This window comes from Geotrypetes seraphini, chromosome 1 (genome assembly GCF_902459505.1).
Source record: "Geotrypetes seraphini chromosome 1, aGeoSer1.1, whole genome shotgun sequence".
NCBI classification, from domain to species: domain Eukaryota; kingdom Metazoa; phylum Chordata; class Amphibia; order Gymnophiona; family Dermophiidae; genus Geotrypetes; species Geotrypetes seraphini.
Window position 1 is genome coordinate 344,523,993 of NC_047084.1, and position 19,886 is coordinate 344,543,878.

A 19,886-nucleotide genomic window follows, 5' to 3' on the forward strand; every position below is an offset into this window, starting at 1 on the left:
AACACACAAAAACAAAACATAGTGCATGTAATTGTAGTGCTGAAAATACAGATAAATTGTCTATTACAATACAACGCTCACGGCGCTGACGGCTGGATACCTGGTTCAAAGAGTAATTTTTCTATTTCCTGTGACGTAAGCGCTCAGCTGAGCGCCCGGTATTTATGCAATGGAAGAAGTGTCAATCACCTAGTGGAGAAACGCCCACCACTCCACTTCTTTGTTTAAACCAGCAGGAGACACCGTCTGCCAGTGGAATATCCAACTTTGTTCATGTTTCCACAGCCAGGCTTGGGCATTTCCCCCCCTGTTACAATGAGCCACCTCTAAAACAACGAACTGTAAATCCTGTAGCTGGTGTGGTATGGCATGCCAATGATGAACAAGAGGGGCACTCATGTTTCCCCTTCTGATTTTACTCAAATGTTCAATGATACGTGTCTTGATGCTTCTGGTGGTGTTTTGAAGTCACAATTTTGAAGTTACTTTATAGTTGGACATTATTTCTTTCTATATGGACTAGGGAAATATACGAGTACTTTTCAAATAGCGCTTTGAATCACCTTTAACTGTACAATGGTGCAATGATAGATACCATAGGAATCTCTACAGGGGCTTGTCCCCATATTGAGTTCTTACGATCCATCTTGGAGTCTGAGCACTACTTAAGGTTAAAAGGCATTTAAAGTAGCTTTATTATTCCTTTACCAGCGTTAGTGCGAATGTTATTTTAGTCACACTTATGGAGGAGTGCATTTAAGGATTTAAACAAATATATTTAGCATTAATATAAATGAAGACTATGCATACTAATATGCAAATTCCCAATACCACTTTAACAACAAATGTATTTTTAATAAGTGGCAGGATGGTGGAAGAAGCGCCAGAGCCTGAAACATAAATACTTGAAGGCCCCTGTATACATTTGCATCAGACTAATTGCTAGTTAACTGCTAGATAAAGGAAACAAAGAAAGCAGTGCTTTGGTTTATTGAAGTAAGGCAGGATATAGCTTTAAACTTCTATCCATCAAAGCATTCTGGAATTTGTCCTGAATTTATAACAAAATCAAAACAGGACATCAGGCTGTAATGGAAATGGGAGGAAGCAGCTTAAAATTAAATGTATGCAATTTGGTGTGGTTCTGCCTCATCTAAATGCTCAATGTTTAATGGTAGCTTTTAGAAATGTTCACTCCATCATCACCTCTGTTTGCTTCCGCCATCAATTCCCAGATATACCCATATATGGTGGCCTAGGACTACAGCCTGCATGCAAGCCCTTGCCGGTGAGGTGACATTTTCTTACCACACTGCCCCTCCCCAGCCCCAAGAAAATAATTATTCAGTAGTTTCCTGAGCTACAGGTTGTTAATCATCTTACTGATGTCTTTTTTTCATTCCCTCCTGGTACATCTATTTCCTGATTTCTTAAGTTGTTTATATTTTAATATTTATTAAATCAGCAGCCTGGAGCTTGTCTAGTTTACTCCTGTGGCTCAAGATAACTTTAGCAACTTTCTCTTCTTTTACTTGGCCTCCCCCTTTCTTCTGGATGAAGACCTGAAAAATCATGAGGGGGGGGGGTTGGTCTGTAGAGAGGTGCTGGGCTTTTAAATCACATCCTTTTACAGAAATCTGCAACAATAAATGAGCTTAAAAATGCCATTGCATGGGCCCACTGTGTTGTAAAAACCCAGGGTCTCTGTGAAGAGCTCCAGATTTCAAGTATAACAATTTAGTGTAAAGAAGTTATACTCTATCATAATATCTTACTGGGATCTGAGTAAAGCAAAAAGCAAGTCTAGAAAGGTTCAGAACACAGATATTAAATAACAAAACTGCAAGAAAAAGAAAGCGCAAGGAAAGAAATTGAGAGGCATCAGGATTTATATTAATAAATGGGTTGACAACAGGAATGTTTGGGCCCTGAGGTTCCAAAAATTACCTCCCAAGGGCAAGAACATGATTTATTTGAAATCCATGAATTCCTATGTATCCCATCATAATCCTGAAGTGCAACTCTTATCTATTAATATGGTTTTGACCTTAAAAATAAATTAGGTTAGCCTGCTCATTCATATGTAGTACAGTTTCCCATAAATCAGTCATTTCAAAATTATGAAATTGACATGTCCACTATTGACATCCCTGAGTTGTATGTGTAATGGCTTATAAAAGAAGGGAATCTAGCAGGTAAAGTGCCAAGGAGATTGGACTTCCTGATGCCCCTTCCCGCCTGCCTTATGACCTATAATTTCTTAGACTTCAAATTTGCACAGGGAACCAAGAAAAAGTAGTGAAACTTTGACATACTGTAAATTCTTCACTAGACATATCCAACCACAGCGATCATTAAATAATGGCAGCTTAGAAACTAAGCATCATTTTAGATTTTAAATAGATTAATTTAGGATTTCTAAATAAAAATAGATGAAAAGTTCTTTTATTTCAACCATAGAAACTACTAGCGTTTAAGCGCCCAAAGTCCTTATCACCACTTATTTAGTTTTATTTCAAAGTTATTTTATAATATCTATTTATCCTTATTATTTTTTTATAACTTAAATATTTTAAAACGGGGGTCAGGCATGTAATAGGTACAAGTTATTTACAACCCCATTCTTATGCGAAACCCTACAGTTTGAAACATGAGTGTTAGTTAACCCCAGTTAACGTGTATGTTAGGAACTCAGCAGTACCTCCTGACATTTCTTATGATTCCAGGAATATTTCCTGGGAACAAAAATATGTAAAAATATATTATAACTTTGAAAAAAAACTTTGCCTGTATTTTTTTTGTATCTAGGATAAGTAATAAGCCACTGAACAGATCAGATTTGATATTACTTTTTAAAAACTTCTCATTTACCCTGGGATATTTTGGGCCACATTTTCATATTAAAAGATGAATGGTTATTTTGTTCTATGGTGAACTTGGTCACAGCTTGTTTTCTTTCAGTATAGTTTGGCTGAATGACAACTGTATAATGAATCTGCATTCAAGCAGTTATTGGTTTTGCTCCTTGAATTTTTGTATCAAGACTGTACACTGGAAGTGAAAAAAACCAAAACCCACTAACCAAATAGAAGGTACTGCTCTGGCTTTCCTATACAACCTTGCATATACTTTTTAAACAGAAATTCTGTGATGTACATCTAGGATATACTCACTACACTCATATCTTCAGCCAACTCAATTATAGGTGAATAGTTCAAAATACATGAGACTAATCTTTAAGACATCCCTTCTCCTACCTACCATTAATGTGGAAAGGCCTCATACCAGAACTTTAGTTCAAACCTGTTACATTTCTCTCCATAAAGGAAAAAAAAGAGAAAAATTGAGAGAAAAAAACAACAACCCTGCAACTTCCTCTGATGGTGTGCTTCCCCTGAATATCTAAGTAAGATGCAGATTATAACAAGCAAATGGTATACACACTAATAACCTTTTAGTGCTCATGAGAAGAGTATGAAAGGAGGCAAGGCAGCAAAAAAGCTTTCTGCTCTGCTTTTACTAATTTACAAGATTTCAGGCAACAAGATTCAAACTCTCAAGAGATCATTTTCATGCAGAAACCTTGCACTGATGAAATCTAGAACTTTTTTGAAAGCTCAGCCTGCAAAACTTTTACACTCGACTCATTTTGGCATAATGCCATACTGCCATTTTGGATAGTGTGTAAAAGGTTTGCATACTGAGTTTTCCAGAAAGTTCCAGATTTTGTCAGGGGTATTATGAAGGCAACAGTTGTTGGAAGGCAAAACCTTTCAATCAATAAGACTTAAAGCCATTCCACATTCTTTACAAATGAAACTCATTTCAATGTGGTCCATGTGAATACATACAGACTCATATGTACATGCCCAATTCATTTTAAAACATCTACCATCTGAGTTTCTATTTGTAGCTAAGAAATAAGTGCTGGCTGAGAAGGCCAACACTAAGGCACACTTGTTTTGATACAATGGATTTATGGTCACTCCATTTAATTGAGAAGAACAGATTTAAAATAAATTAATAGACAAAAGTGCACAGGATTCTCTCTCATCACTCAATGAAAAAGTATTGTAAGCTTATAATGCAAAAGTTAGTGCTATTTTAAAATATATTAGAGCAAAGGAGATTTTCTTAGGCAATAAAAACAGAAGATATGTCTAGTCCCTTTAGTTCAGGAAATAAGCCACTACAAGCACACAGTCATGAAAACCAATCTGGAGCATCTCTCCACTGGGTCCACAATTTTTTACATTCCAGTTATAATAAAATCATAATACCCTATGACCATAGAGCAGGACTCATTCTTTTAAATATATGGTGAATTGGATTAAGAATGTGGACCGCTGTGGTGAAAGACTAGAAGAAAGACTGCATGGCTATGGGCAAGTTTACAAGTAACCAAGGTCATGATTTTTTTTCTTTTAAGGGATGTGTGGGAAAGTGGGGTGGGGGGAGGGCATAGGGGAGGGGAGGGTGTTTACATAAACCATCACAATTCCCAAATGAAAACAATGGTGGCTGAAATGGATTTGTAGTACACAAAAGGGCAGTAGTAATTAATTCACCTGGACTACAATACTTGCTTTCTAATGAAATATTGTACTGCTGGAAAAGCAGAGCAGGGCTGAATACAGAGAAACTGGGTCTGCTTCACCCACTTAATGTCTAACTTAATGCTGTTTGGCGATATATCCTCCCACGATAGGAAAAAATAAGCCCTCCAGAAGAAATTTGGTATGTTCAGCATCATCCTCTTGTTTTCCAGATCATGCATCTGAGATGTTAAATTCTTAGATTTTGATTCTTTTTAAGGTATTTTCTTTTCTAATAGTTCCAATTTGTTTCATCCTGCTGGTTACTGATTATATTTGAAATGTCTGAAGACCATCTGTACACTGACCCGATGAGACAGCAATTGCACTTGTCCTAAAAGAAAGGCATCATCAGCTCTGAAGCCTTCTCGCTTCAACTCTATCACATTATCCACCAACATTCATAGGGAACAAAATGTCAAAACAGCTTCCAGTGGAGGCAGATCATTTTCCTCAATAACATTCTTCCATTCACAACTCATTTGTGTCCAACTATCTTGCTTGCCAGTGTTTCTGGGGACTCCAAAGTGCAAACACGTTCTGAAGGCAATAACCTTTAAGCATCATTCATGGTGTGCTTACTTCCAGTCTCAGCCACTGTAAACCCTGTCTAGTATAGCGTACTAGTTCAGTCATACTGCTGTTCAGTGCCAGAGGACACACAACTGTGCTGAGCTCCACAAAGAATTCTATAGTGAGTGGGGTAATAGGAAAGAAAAAAAGAAGACAAATTATTAAGTTCAAGTACATGCCAAAACTCAGTGACGTGTCTGAATTTCTACTACATATTTAAGATATTTTCTAATTAAAATAGTTTAGCATGGCTAATATTTTTTTCTGTGTACGTTAAAACTTTATTGTACTGGTGTATTGAGTAAACCCATATACTTTTAGTCTACAAACAGAACCAACTGAAAAAGGATTTAATATTTGTGGCCATTTAATTTTCTTCAAAACTTCTGGTAATAGTGAGATTAGATCAGAAAGGGTAGTTTGGTGGGGTATATGAATAACTTTTACTATCATTCTGCCCTTCTATTAACGTTCTTTTACTAATATTAAAAAAATAAAATAAAATGTGTACTACTTCCTTGAAGCATTACAGAAGCAGAATGATCAATATATTTTGACAGTAAAGACTGAAGGAATTTTGGGCCAGATTCTCTAAAGCAGGGGTGCCCAACGCGTCGATCGCGATCGACAGGTCGCTCGCTCAGGCGACCCCAGTCGATCGCGGAACGGGTTCCCTTCTTCCCTTCTCTTTTTTCCCCTCCTGACTGGCCTGCTCCTGAATTCTGCTGCTGCCTCCGCTGCTCAACATTAAAAAAAAAAAAACAAAAAAGGCTTGGAGAACTTATGCTCCGGGGGCTAACATGTGCTTGTACCGGCTTCCCTTCGCTTCCCTCTGAAACCGGAAGTTATGTCCGGGGAGGGGGAGGGGGTAAGAAGTGAAGCTGGCACGCACATGTTAGAGCCCTGTTCGCGGGCTAAAGCGGGAGACAGGTCAGTGAAGCTTGCGATTTGCTCTTCTTGCTGCCAGGTCCTGCCTACTTTCTGTTTCCTCAAAGGCAGGACCCGGCAGCATTTTTCCCAAAATGTCGATCTTGGGCCGATCAGCCTTCCTCTTCCCGACCTCAATTGTGCCGTCGGAGAGGAAGTTCTGGCCAGCGGAACTTCCTCTCCGACGGCAAAATTGACGTCGGGGAGAGGAATGCTGGTGGGCCCGAAGCAAGGAGAGCTTAGCCGGCGGCGGGCGGCTTTGGGGGCCTGTTATCCGATGGCAGCGGCAGAAGCAGTGGCTTGTGGGTGGGCAGGGAGGGAGAAAGAGGGCAGGCAGGGAGACAGAAGGAAAGAAGAGAAACAGAAAAAAAGAATGGGGGCATGAAGAGAGAAAGAAAGAGAGGGCAAGGAGAGAAGAAGAAAACATTGGGGGGGGAATGAGGTCAGGAAGAGAGGAAGCATACAGGCTAAAAGAAGGGAAGAAAGATTGGATGCACAGTCAGAAGAAGAAAGTGCAACCAGAGACTCATGAAATCACCAGACAAGGTAGAAAAAATGATTTTATTTTAAATTTAGTGATCAAAATGTGTCTGAATTTATATCTGCTCTCTATATTTTACAATATGGTCCCCTTTTACTAAACCGCAATAGAGGTTTTTAGCGCAGGGAGCCTATGAGCGTCGAGAGCAGCGCTGGGCATTCAGCGCAGCTCCCTGCGCTAAAAACTGCTATCGTGATTTAGTAAAAAGGGAGGGGGTGGGTATTTGTCTATTTTTGTATGGTTGTTACTGAGGTGACAGTGCATAGAGTCATCTCCTTTGACCTCTTTGAAAAAACCCCAGAATAGGAATGATAATTAACAATTGTATGCGTACAGTGTGCGTTGTGTTTTTTTTTTTAATTTTATTGTTGGTAGATCATTTTGACTTGGTCATTTTAAAAGTAGCTCGCAAGCACAAAAAGTGTGGGCACCCCTGCTCTAAAGGATGCCTAACTTAGTTGGTAATATATCCTTAAGTTCAATAACTGCTAAAAACATTGGGCAACAGGTACCTATTGCATGTTTCTTAGCGGCACCTAATGCCTAAATGGGCGTTTCTATGGGCAGAGTGCAACTTAAGCACCGTTAAGTGTGATCCTATGAAAACTTAGGCGCCTAAAATGTAGGCCTTTGAAACCCTTGCCTACATTTCAGGCACCTACGTTTTTACATAGGTGCCACTAGCCGTGATTCTGTAAATGGTGCCTTAAATGTGATCGACATGCAGCTGGTGCCATTATTTTTAGGCACTGGCCAATTTAGGCGCAATTTATAGAATCAGCCCCTTTGTGATTAGTTTGTTATCATGAGTGACAAATCCCTAAATCATGGTGGTAATTTTTCTGCACAGGAACAAAAAATAATGGTCAATTCAATTTACGCCATTCATAAACTAGATTTCTATCACAGTACCTCTAATTTAGAGAGAAAAATAGAAGATGAGGATGTAGAATTGTTCTATGAACAACTTCAAAATGCAATTGCTGAAACAAGATCTATTGGTCGTTATGGGGGATTTTAATGCAAAAGTTTATCTGAAGATGCAGTGGTTGGAAAGTACAGTAGAGGAGAAAGAAATGAAGCAGGTCATATGAGGGAGTGCTGAAAATTTGTCAGCCCAACCAACTTCCAAAATTCTACTTCTACTATTACTATGGCGCTACCAGACATACACATTTCAGTGCTGTACAGTCACGAAGGAGACGGTCCTTGCTCAAAGGAGCTTACAATCTCATGGAAACACTGATCAAACAGAATCTTGACACAATCCTAGACGAAGAAAAACTGCGTGATCCACACCAACACGGGTTCACCCAGGGTAGATCCTGCCAATTTAATCTGATTAGCTTTTTTGACTGGGTTACTAGACAACTGGACGCTGGAGAGTCACTGGACGTGGTATATTTGGACTTCAGTAAAGCATTTGATAGCGTCCCTCATCGAAGATTACTGAACAAGCTGAAATCGATAGGATTAGGAGACACTCTAACTACATGGGTTGTGGATTGGCTGAACGGTAGACTTCAGAAGGTGGTGGTGAACGGTACCCTATCCGAAGCATCGGACGTGATCAGTGGAGTGCCGCAGGGCTCGGTCCTGGGCCCAATTCTATTTAACTTATTCATAAGAGATATGATGCAAGGACTTAGAGGAAGGGTATCACTGTTCACCGACGCCGCCAAACTTTGCAACATAGTAGGCAAAAGCTTATTACCTGATAATATGAACATGACCTACTGTTGCTGGAACAATGGTCAACTACTTGGCAGCTAGGCTTCAATGCTAAAAAATGCAAGATAATGCACCTGGGTAAGAGAAACCCACGTAGAACTTATGTACTAAATGGTGAGACCTTGGTTAGGACCACGGCGGAACGCGACCTAGGGGTGATCATTAGTGAGGACATGAAGGTTGACAATCAAGTGGAGAAGGCTTCCTCCAGGGCAAGACAAATGATGGGGTGTATCCGCAGAGGTTTCGTCAGCAGGAGACCTGAAGTTATGATGCCGTTGTATAGAGCCATGGTGAGGCCTCACTTGGTGTACTGTGTTCAGTTTTGGAGACCACACTACCGAAAGGACATGCTGAGGATTAAGTCGGTTCAGCGAACGGCCATCAGGATGGTCTTGGGGGCTCAAGGATCTCACGTATGAAGAAAGATTTAAAAAATTGCGGCTGTACTCACTTGAGGAAAGAAGAGAACGGGGAGATATGATTGAAACATACAAGTACATCACGGGACTCATCGAGCCAGAAGATGATATCTTCTGGCTCATGGGACCCTCGACCACCAGAGGGCATCCGCTGAAAATCAGGGGAGGGAAGTTTCATGGCGACTCCAGGAAGTACTTCTTCACCGAAAGAGTAGTGGATCATTGGAACAGACTCCCACTCCAGGTGATAAAGGCCAGCAGCGTGACGGATTTTAAGAGAAAATGGGATACTCACGTGGGATCTTTAAGGGAGTAAATTCAGGAGAGGGGATACTTGGAATGGGCAGACTTGGTGGGCTATAGCCCTTTTCTGCTGTTTTTTTCTATGTTTCTATGATAAGCAGGATGCCATGGATACAATTAGGGCAGTGGTCTCAAACTCAAACCCTTTGCAGGGCCACATTTTGGATTTGTAGGTACTTGGAGGGCCTCAGAAAAAATAGTTAATGTCTTATTAAAGAAATGACAATTTTGCATGACGTAAAACTCTTTATAGTTTATAAATCTTTCCTTTTGGCTATGTCTTAATAATAATATTGTAATTTATAGCTAAAAAGACACATGATCAAGAAACTGTTTTATTTTACTTTTGTGATTATGATAAACATACCGAGGGCCTCAAAATAATACCTGGTGGGCCGCGACTTTGAGACCACTGAGTTAAGGGGAATAGTTAATCTGCTGGCTAGGGCAGTGGGAGTAGCATTATGGACTGAAGGCTACATAAAAAGTTAGGTTTCTGAGCATTATTTTGCCACTTTAGCTGCAGTGTTATTTTATTTTACAAAGTGCCAATTTGCAGAAATGAAATGCCATATTTTGACATTGTTTCAGATCATTGATTTAACCACATCAAAGAAAGATGTGGAATTTTCAAGTGTGGAACTCTGAGCCATCATGAAGTTCCTATTCCTGCAGAAGAAAACTCCAAAGGAAATCCATGAATGCATGATTCAAACATTGAGTGACAAATTCCCATCATATTCCACAGTGAAGTGGTGTGCAAACTTTCAGCATGGAGATTTTGAAACCGAAGATGGAGCAAGGTCCGGGAGCCCCAAACAGTGTCAGTTCCTGAAATTGTTGACTATGTTCATGACCTGATTTTGGCAGATCAGCAAATATCAGCTAAAACAATTGCTGAGACACTACAGATATCTAGGGAACCTGTTGGGTGTATAATCCACGAGCAGCTGGATATGCAAAAGCTGTCAGCCATGTGCATACCTACCAATACGTAGGTAGCAAATACCTTTATGTTGTATAAGTACAGGTGTCTCCAAATTCAGAGGATGGGCAGAAGGGAGGGGGAATAGAATTGCAAAATGCATATGTATGTGATATGCTGTATTAGTACAAAGTTAGATGTAATAGTTATGCCTGCCTCTGAGAAGGTCTAATGGTGTAGGAGCTTTCAAGGAAGCAATTTTATAATGGCATATAGGTGCCTGTCCCTGTTCTTTCTCTGTCCCTTCCATTCAGCCTGTGCCCCCATCTCTCCTTTTTACATGATGCATTCCATCTTCACTCCTCTTTCCATTTTTATCTCTATTCTCTGTCTCCACCCCCTCTCCCCCCATGTTCTGACATCTCCCTCCCCTCCATGCTCTGGCATCTCTGTCCTCTTCTTCCCCCCTCCATGCTGTGATGTCGTGGGTCTCTCCCATCTCCTATCCCCCTTTCTTTTGTCTTCCTTCTCCATCCAAACTTGGTAGCTTTCTCCCTTACCACTCCCCCCAATCGGGTGTGGCATCCCCCCCCCTCAATGGATACCACTCTCTTTCTTCTCCTCCCAGCAGACTGCCACTTGTACTCTTTGGCCACCAGCAGTCTCAGTTTACTGAACATACTGCCTCAGACACTTTCTCCCTCTGCTTCAACATCCTGTCCCAGCAGAGGAAAAGTTTCTGGGCCGCCCAATGCAGTACTTCTAGCTAACTGGTGCTTTTGCCAGCCCGAACATTGCAGGCTGCAGCAGTGGGGAAGGGACCAGAGCACCCCTGTATCATCTGAACCTGGAGCAGATCGCCCCCACCACTCCACAATTTGTTCCCTCCCTATTCAAGTTTCAAGTTTAATAATAATTTGATTAATCGCTTAATCTAAATTCTAAGCGATGTACATACTGATAAAATTACAATATAAGGGGGGTAATACAGTAAATAAGACTAACAAGACTATTGACAAATTTAACAAGACTAGGAACATAACATAGTAACATAACATAGTAGATGACGGCAGATAAAGACCCGAATGGTCCATCCAGTCTGCCCAACCTGATTAGATTTAAATTTTTTTTTTTTTTTTCTTCTTCTTAGCTATTTCTGGGCAAGAATCCAAAGCTTTACCCAGTACTATGCTTGGGTTCCAACTGCCGAAATCTCTGTTAAGACTTACTCCAGCCCATCTACACCCTCCCAGCCATTGAAGCCCTCCCCTGCCCATCCTCCACCAAACGGCCATACACAGACACAGACCGTGCAAGTCTGCCCAGTAACTGGCCTAGTTCAATATTTAATATTATTTTCTGATTCTAAATCTTCTGTGTTCATCCCACGCTACTTTGAACTCAGTCACAGTTTTACTCTCCACCACCTCTCTCGGGAGCGCATTCCAGGCATCCACCACCCTCTCCGTAAAGTAGAATTTCCTAACATTGCCCCTGAATCTACCACCCCTCAACCTCAAATTATGTCCTCTGGTTTTACCATTTTCCTTTCTCTGGAAAAGATTTTGTTCTACGTTAATACCCTTTAAGTATTTGAACGTCTGAATCATATCTCCCCTGTCTCTCCTTTCCTCTAGGGTATATATATTCAGGGCTTCCAGTCTCTCCTCATACGTCTTCTGGCGCAAGCCTCCTATCATTTTCATCGCCCTCCTCTGGACCGCCTCAAGTCTTCTTACGTCTTTCGCCAGATACGGTCTCCAAAACTGAACACAATACTCCAAGTGGGGCCTCACCAATGACCTGTACAGGGGCATCAACACCTTCTTCCTTCTACTGACTACGCCTCTCTTTATACAGCCCAGAATCCTTCTGGCAGCAGCCACTGCCTTGTCACACTGTTTTTTCGCCTTTAGATCTTCGGACACTATCACCCCAAGGTCCCTCTCCCCATCCGAGCATATCAGCTTCTCTCCTCCCAGCATATACGGTTCCTTCCTATTATTTATCCCCAAATGCATTACTCTGCATTTCTTTGCATTGAATTTTAGTTGCCAGGCATTAGACCATTCCTCTAACTTTTGCAGATCCTTTTTCATATTCTCCACTCCCTCTTCGGTGTCTACTCTGTTACAAATCTTGGTATCATCTGCAAAAAGGCACACTTTTCCTTCTAACCCTTCAGCAATGTCACTTACATACATATTGAACAGGATTGGCCCCAGCACCGAACCCTGAGGGACTCCACTAGTCACCTTTTCTTCCTTCGAGCGACTTCCATTTACCACCACCCTCTGGCGTCTGTCCGACAGCCAGTTTCTGACCCAGTTCACCACTTTGGGTCCTAACTTCAGCCCTTCAAGTTTGTTCAACAGCCTCCTATGAGGAACTGTATCAAAGGCTTTGCTGAAATCCAAGTAAATTACATCTAGCATATGTCCTCGATCCAGCTCTCTGGTCACCCAATCAAAAAATTCAATCAGGTTTGTTTGGCACGATTTACCTTTTGTAAAGCCATGTTGCCTCGGATCCTGTAACCCATTAGATTCAAGGAAATACACTATCCTTTCTTTCAGCAACACTTCCATTATTTTTCCAACAACTGAAGTGAGGCTCACCGGCCTGTAGTTTCCTGCTTCATCCCTGTGACCACTTTTATGAATAGGGACCACATCCGCTCTCCTCCAATCCCCAGGAATCACTCCCGTCTCCAGAGATTTGTTGAACAAGTCTTTAATAGGACTCGTCAGAACCTCTCTGAGCTCCCTTAGTATCCTGGGATGGATCCCGTCTGGTCCCATCGCTTTGTCCACCTTCAGTTTTTCAAGTTGCTCATAAACACCCTCCTCCGTGAACGGCGCAGAATCTACTCCATTTTTTCGTGTAACTTTGCCAAACAATCTCGGTCCTTCTCCAGGATTTTCTTCTGTGAACACAGAACAGAAGTATTTGTTTAGCACATTTGCTTTCTCCTCATCACTCTCCACATATTTGTTCCCAGCATCTTTTAGCCTAGCAATTCCATTTTTTATCTTCCTCCTTTCACTAATATATCTGAAAAATTATTTATCTCCCTTTTTTACATTTTTAGCCATTTGTTCTTCCGCCTGTGCCTTCGCCAAACGTATCTCTCTCTTGGCTTCTTTCAGTTTCACCCTGTAGTCCTTTCTGCTCTCCTCTTCTTGGGGTTTTTTATATTTCATGAACGCCAACTCTTTCGCCTTTATTTTCTCAGCCACTAGGTTGGAGAACCATATCGGCTTTCTTTTTCTCTTGTTTTTATTGATTTTCTTCACATAAAGGTCCGTAGCCATTTTTATCGCTCCTTTCAGCTTTGACCACTGTCTTTCCACTTCTCTTATGTCCTCCCATCCTAACAGCTCTTTCTTCAGGTACTTTCCCATTGCATTAAAGTCCGTACGTTTGAAATCTAGGACTTTAAGTATCGTGCGGCCGCTCTCCACTTTAGCCGTTATATCAAACCAAACCATTTGATGAGCATCCACTCGAACATTAGAGATACTCTCTCCATTTGTGAAGACCAGATCCAATATCGCTTTTTCCCTTGTGGGTTCCGTCACCACATTTGTTCCCAGATGGATAACAACATCAGTGTTAAAATCCTTAGTTTCTTCCTTAATTATAGTCAGTATTTGCCTGGAACTCCTGGTAGCTGAGGATCCTGGAAGACATTTCACTATTTTGGTCTCCTCGCCCTGTGTTCCAAGGTTAATGCCTCTGATGATGGAATCCCCCAACAGTAATAGTTTTCTGTTTTTGGCTTTTTTATTTGTACTTAGGGTGCGCTTGTTCTCTTGAGTTACCTTCATTGGTTCCAGTCCCACCTCCCTTCTGTTTTCCTGAGTATCGCAGTGCACTAGTGGAGCGAAGGAATTCTGTAGAGGTAATATTAGTGAAGGTGGATGTTTCTGTGTTACATGTCGCAGTCTTCCTGAGCCTACTGTGACCCATTTATTCCTGGGCTGTTTTATTCTTTGAGGTAGAGGTGGTAAGTTGGTATGATTTTGTGGAGTGATGGAAGCTGCTTTAATTGTATTCAATTCCTGTTTAAGTTTGCAGAGCTCCTCCTTAATCCTGGCAAGATGAAGACAGATGGGGCAAGCCTTAAGCCTCCAAATAGTATGTCTTGGAATTAAAGCACCACAGTGATTGCATAGAATAAAGGTCATCTTGATTGGTTGTGAAGTGACTTGATTTGAGTAGTCCTGATTATATGGGTCTCTATATATGAATAGTGGTCCCTGGGGTTGGTGGGACTATAAGTAAGACTACTAGTAAGGCAGAAATATAGGCTCTATACCACCTAAAACACAGTATTTTAAACAAAACTGCAGGTTCTATCAGTGCTACCCTAAAACACAGGATTTATAACAGGATTTTCCCTACTTTAGTCACCCTGAGCCACAGGCACCAGACAGAAATATAGGCTCTATACCACCTAAAACACAGTATTTTAAACAAAAATGCAGGAAGAGGAAATAAGATTTAACAGAGGAAAGAGAAAGATTTATTTTTTTGTGCTTTTTTATATTTTTTTAGTAAGAAACAGGGAGGAGAAGAGAAATTAAGCAGATATAATGCTGAAAACCAGTCAAAAGAGCAGAATATGAAATGCTGAGTAACTTAGCTTTTAGAAGTTCACAGGGCAGCCTTGCACAGCAATGTCCCAAAGATAATGCAATTAACCTTAGAAGTAAACTAGAGCCCCTCCCTTCTCCACCTAATCAGCAGAAAACAATGGCTGAATACTAGTAAGACCGAAATATAGGCTCTATACCACCTAAAACACAGTATTTTAAACAAAACTGCAGGTTCTATCAGTGCTACCCTAAAACACAGGATTTATAACAGGATTTTCCCTACTTTAGTCACCCTGAGCCACAGGCACCAGAAATATAGGCTCTATACCACCTAAAACACAGTATTTTAAACAAAACTGCAGGTTCTATCAGTGCTACCCTAAAACACAGGATTTATAACAGGATTTTCCCTACTTTAGTCACCCTGAGCCACAGGCACCAGAAATATAGGCTCTATACCACCTACAACACAGTATTTTAAATAAAAATGCAGGAAGAGGAAATAAGATTTAACAGAGGAAAGAGAAGGATTTATTTTTTTGTGCTTTTTTATATTTTTTTTAGTAAGAAACAGGGAGGAGAAGAGAAATTAAGCAGATATAATGCTGAAAACCAGTCAAAAGAGCAGAATATGAAATGCTGAGTAACTTAGCTTTTAGAAGTTCACAGGGCAGCCTTGCACAGCAATGTCATAGGGAGGAGATGGGAAAAAGTTACAATTTGTGTAGAAATTGAAGAAACAAATAAGGTAAACACGTAAGGAAAGGGGAGTAAAAAAAAATAAATATTAAGATTATTTCAATAAAATAGTAAAAAGAAAAATAAATTAGTTCAAAGACTAAAAGGTTGGTGTGGAAGAGCCTCTTATGATTAGTTTATGAAGGCATCTTTAAAGAGAAAAGTCTTCAGTTTACTTTTAAATTTTTCTATATTAGATTCTTCCCTTAGATGGCTAGGGAGGGAATTCCAGGTTTGGGAAGCTGTAACTGAAAAGATCAACTGTTGTCGAGTATTTACCCTTTTTATATTTCTATCCTATCAATTATTGCATTTCCCCTATCTAACCAATTGTATGACAATTTACATCAGTCTATGAGTTTTGTATTTGACAACCTATATTTATTCATAATTTTACTTTTTTGTATGCCGCTTTAATATCTGATAAGCAGGATAACAAATTTTAGTAAACTTGAAACACTACTGAGCAACAGCAGCATTTTCTTTTCTGTTAAAGATGCACTTTTGTTAAAGCTTTCTACTAGCTAGAATAGAAGTTTGAGTAGATTCTTAATGAAGTTATGGAGAGATATGCTTTATCTAGGTAATTAAGTGGATAACCTTCCCCAACCTCTTGTTTTATTACCTATCCATGCTTTATTTATTTATTTAAAAACTTAATATACCGCCTGGAGTCACAGTGGTTTCCAATTAAACATACACAAAGCAAGAAAAACAAAACAATAAGGAGGAGGAACCAAACAACAGATATATTGTAAACATTTGAAGTATCAATGGAACTATAATTGAAAAGAAGTTAAAAAGTTTAACTTCCCTTAAAACACATATCTGCATACTTATTTACAAAAGACTGACTCCACAGAAGGGTAAAAAGATCAGAACTAAAACTGTGGAGTCTGATGTTGTTGATGAAAACTTTATTCAGACAAGAAGATAATCCACAATCTTAAAGACATTGAAAATCATCCACAATTTAGTCAATGAAGAGACACAACACGGTCCTCCATATTTTGACCAAAAAGGTCTTCCTCACGGTTCCTTTTCAAGATAAGGAGCACTCTGTAATCTTAAGAGACATTAAGCAGTATACCTCTCACCGCTAAGGAGGGTGTTGCGCTGGGTGACCTGAACCACGGCAGAACCCACCTTTGGCTGCTCAAAACTGCTGAACAGCAGGAGCCAGTGGGGAACGTGTAGCCATAGCTTTAGAATTGGAAAGAGCTGTCTGGAATCCCACTGGCCCATCACCAGACAGAAAAGCTGCGGGTGGGATGGAAAAAAACCTGAGGACAGCACATTAGAATGGTCTATGACCAAACACTGAGATGTAGATGGTTGAAAGTCCAATTTAAGCCCTTTCAGGGCATCAGCATATAAGGGTGGACAGAAACAGACCTAAAAAGTCTGCAGATGGTGGGGTTCTCACCCAAATCTGGACCCTCTGAGGTATCACACTGATAAGTGCCTGCAAGGGTAGCAGCAGCAGAATCCAAAAAGAGACATAGTGTCAGGAGACAGGATAGGCATAATATCCATGTGACAACTAACGCAATCGAGATAAGTCATAGCCAGAGGAGAGGGCTCTGCACAAGGACCTTTGACACTTGAGTGACCAGCCTGGAAAAAGGGGGACACGCCCACCATCTGCATCAAATGAGCTGGGTCCAAAATCCACGCTCTCCAAAGGAGACGAAGGAAATCAGGGGAAAATGCACACCCTGTGGTCACTGCTGAGTCCAGCTGAGGCGCCTGTGCCTCGCCAAAAGAATCCTCAGACTTGAAATGCAGGCGTTTGGCGCCAGTGTCCAGAATGGCCAATAGGGGTAACTTTTAGCCTAAAACATGGACACAGGCTGGCTTCCTCAGCCCTGGAGGACCCAGAGGAGATGAAGCCTGAAGCTCCCGACCCTCACACCCTCCCCCAGTGTGCGGCAACACGCTGTACACAAATGATGTTTTGGTGCCAATTTAGCGCAATCCATACATGCAGGCGACAGATTAAGGGCTGAGGAGTCCATCTCAATCAATTTGCAACAAACCTGAGTGGTTTTGAGGCAGAAATCAAGCATTGAATAAAAGATTAAAATCCAAGATAGCGGCCGCCAGTGAATTCATGCCAAAAACGACAAAAATAAATAAAATCTGAAAATAAAAAATAGCAATTTGGGGAGGTGGGAGACCTGAACCTTACCCTCAGAGATCCATACCACCCCCAAGGCTCCCACGGGAAATAATAGTGAAGTGTCTGCCTGCCAACTCTGTTACACTGCAGCTGAATGGAGGAAAATGATTTTCTTCCTCAGAAACTGCTCCAAATGACCAAATTTGAACATCTTTGGACTGACACAGACTGTAACCTCTGCCCCTATGGAAACTCTCCACACGACTGGGGGTGGGAAATGCAACCTGCACCCTGAAACCTGGAGGGATATTTTACTCATGACGCATACAGCTTGCGCTTAAACCCCAGACAGGGTCAGAGGGCAAGCAAACTCCCAGGAGAATGTACCCCAGGTTTGAGAAAAGTGGCACAAGCAGGCTGTCTCCACAGATCTACTAAAACCTCTCTTGTGAAGCAGCAGTCTAGCTCTGTGGCACTGAAGCCAATGAAAAAATGAAGTGTAAGTGAAAAAAATAAGAAAAAGATGCAGAACAGATCAAAATACTTCTGCATGGATTGCCTGCAGAAATTGAAACTGTAGGGAGCTCTAACTCACTTTCTAAGTTAGGAGGAGCACATGCTCAGAATAGTATTTGGATTTCTGTAACTCCCGGATTGAGGGAAGGGAATGAACATCTAGAATATGAAACACAGAAGGGAAGTAACAGAAATGATGAACTCAGGGTTTTGATAGTAGATGTAATCTCAAGAATTCTACACTGATAAGAAGTGAACTCATACTAGAAACAGTCTGGGAGATGAAATGAATAAGTAACAGGGCAAAGGTAATTGAGCACCTAGAACATAAGAATTGCTGCTGCTGGGTCAGACCAGTGGTCCATTGTGCCCAGCAGTCCGCTCACGCGGTGGTCCTTAGGTCAAAGACCAGTGCCTTAACTGAGACTAGCCTTACCTGCGTACGTTCTGGTTCAGCAGGAACTTGTCTAACTTTGTTTTGAATCCCTGGAGGGTGTTTTCCCCTATAACAGCCTCCAGAAGAGCATTCCAGTCTACTGATGAATAAAAACTAAAAGCCCAAACTGTTGTACAAGGTAGAATGAGCAGTAAACAGACCACACAGGAAGTTAAAAGTTTGAAGAAAACAAATTCTATTACAATGTTTATTAAGGAATTAAGAAACTCTCAGTGTCTTGGAAAGCTGGTAGAAAATAGCATTACTGTGAAAGGCCTTGATTAGAAACTACAGAGAAGCACTTACCTCCTATTAAAAAATACCTGCTAACAGTCAAGCCTTCAGAGATGGTTTGACTATTTGCTCTATTCATAGATGAGGGTGTAGGAAGGGAGGATAGATATTTATGAGGGGGGTCAGATAGGGGAGATGGAAGGACAGTTTATTTTATGTTGTAACCTTGGTTATAAGTGTTATGCCACAGAAACCCCCCCCCCAATAAAAATAGTTTAAATATAAAAATACCTGAGCAAGGACATTCTGTTGGGGGAAGAAAGAAACTATAAGAAGCAACCTTACTGCCATTAGAAATGTACCTTGGGTTGGAGGCTTCCGGTGACTGTCACCAACCAAGATGGCAGGTTAGATTGGCTGCTCTGACCTCTGGAATTAAATAGCCTCCTCTCATCCATGCGGAGCTGACCCAAATTCGGATTTCCATATGCGAACTAAGAGTGGAAAGCTTGCTGTGACAGACCATGCCGTCCAAGAAGAAATCCAAGGATAGTAGGCAGAAGGAGAGGGGTTTGGAGACAAGTTGCCTATGCCATGTACACTGAGCTTTTGGTATGTCCATGCGCGAGATGGGAGAGAGTGCATCAGAAGAGGAGTCGAAAAGGGGAGCTTCTCCCAGGCTTCAGCGCACAGATAACTTTGCTGCTGTTACAAAAGCCAACCTTCAACAATGGGCTTCAGATATCAAATGCGTGGTGGCAGCAGTCAAGGGCAAAATTAAGGAGGCAGTTAAAGAAATTAGACAAGACTTTGCACACCTTTTGGGGCAGGTAGATAGAACAACAGATCGGCGATGAAGAGGATGTGATGCAGGATCTGAACTCCACGGTCAGTGAGGCCCAGAAAGAATTATAAGAGTGTCTATCCTGGGTGGAAGATCTAGAGAATAGATCGCGGAGACATAATGCCCATATACGAGGGGTCCCTGACATGGAGGAGTACAGAGAAGCCACTGCAGTGGTCTGAGAGATTTACAGCTATGTCTTTGCTCCTGAAGGGGACAATTCTATGACTTCTGCCTCCACTCTGAAAGTAGATAGGGCTTACAGGACTTTGGGCCCTAAGAAAAGGGACTATCCCAGAGACATAATTGCATGTCTGTAATTGTATTCTGTTTCCACTGACTGTTCAGTGACATCTTCTGGAATTCGCAGATTGTCCA

At 41.1% G+C, this 19,886-nt stretch overlaps 1 protein-coding gene across 7 annotated transcripts in view; it reads right to left on the minus strand.

Moving 5' to 3' along the window:
- Window positions 1-670: 670 nt before the first annotated feature.
- The window catches only part of AFF1 (AF4/FMR2 family member 1), a 517,509-nt gene continuing 498,293 nt past the window's right edge, over window positions 671-19,886 (minus strand). For all 7 annotated transcript variants that reach the window (XM_033962847.1, XM_033962828.1, XM_033962809.1 and 4 more), the window contains one exon: window positions 671-5,284. In XM_033962847.1, the coding sequence (XP_033818738.1) occupies window positions 5,163-5,284 (122 nt within the window). In that variant the 3' untranslated portion in view covers window positions 671-5,162. The remainder of the gene's footprint in view (window positions 5,285-19,886) is intronic.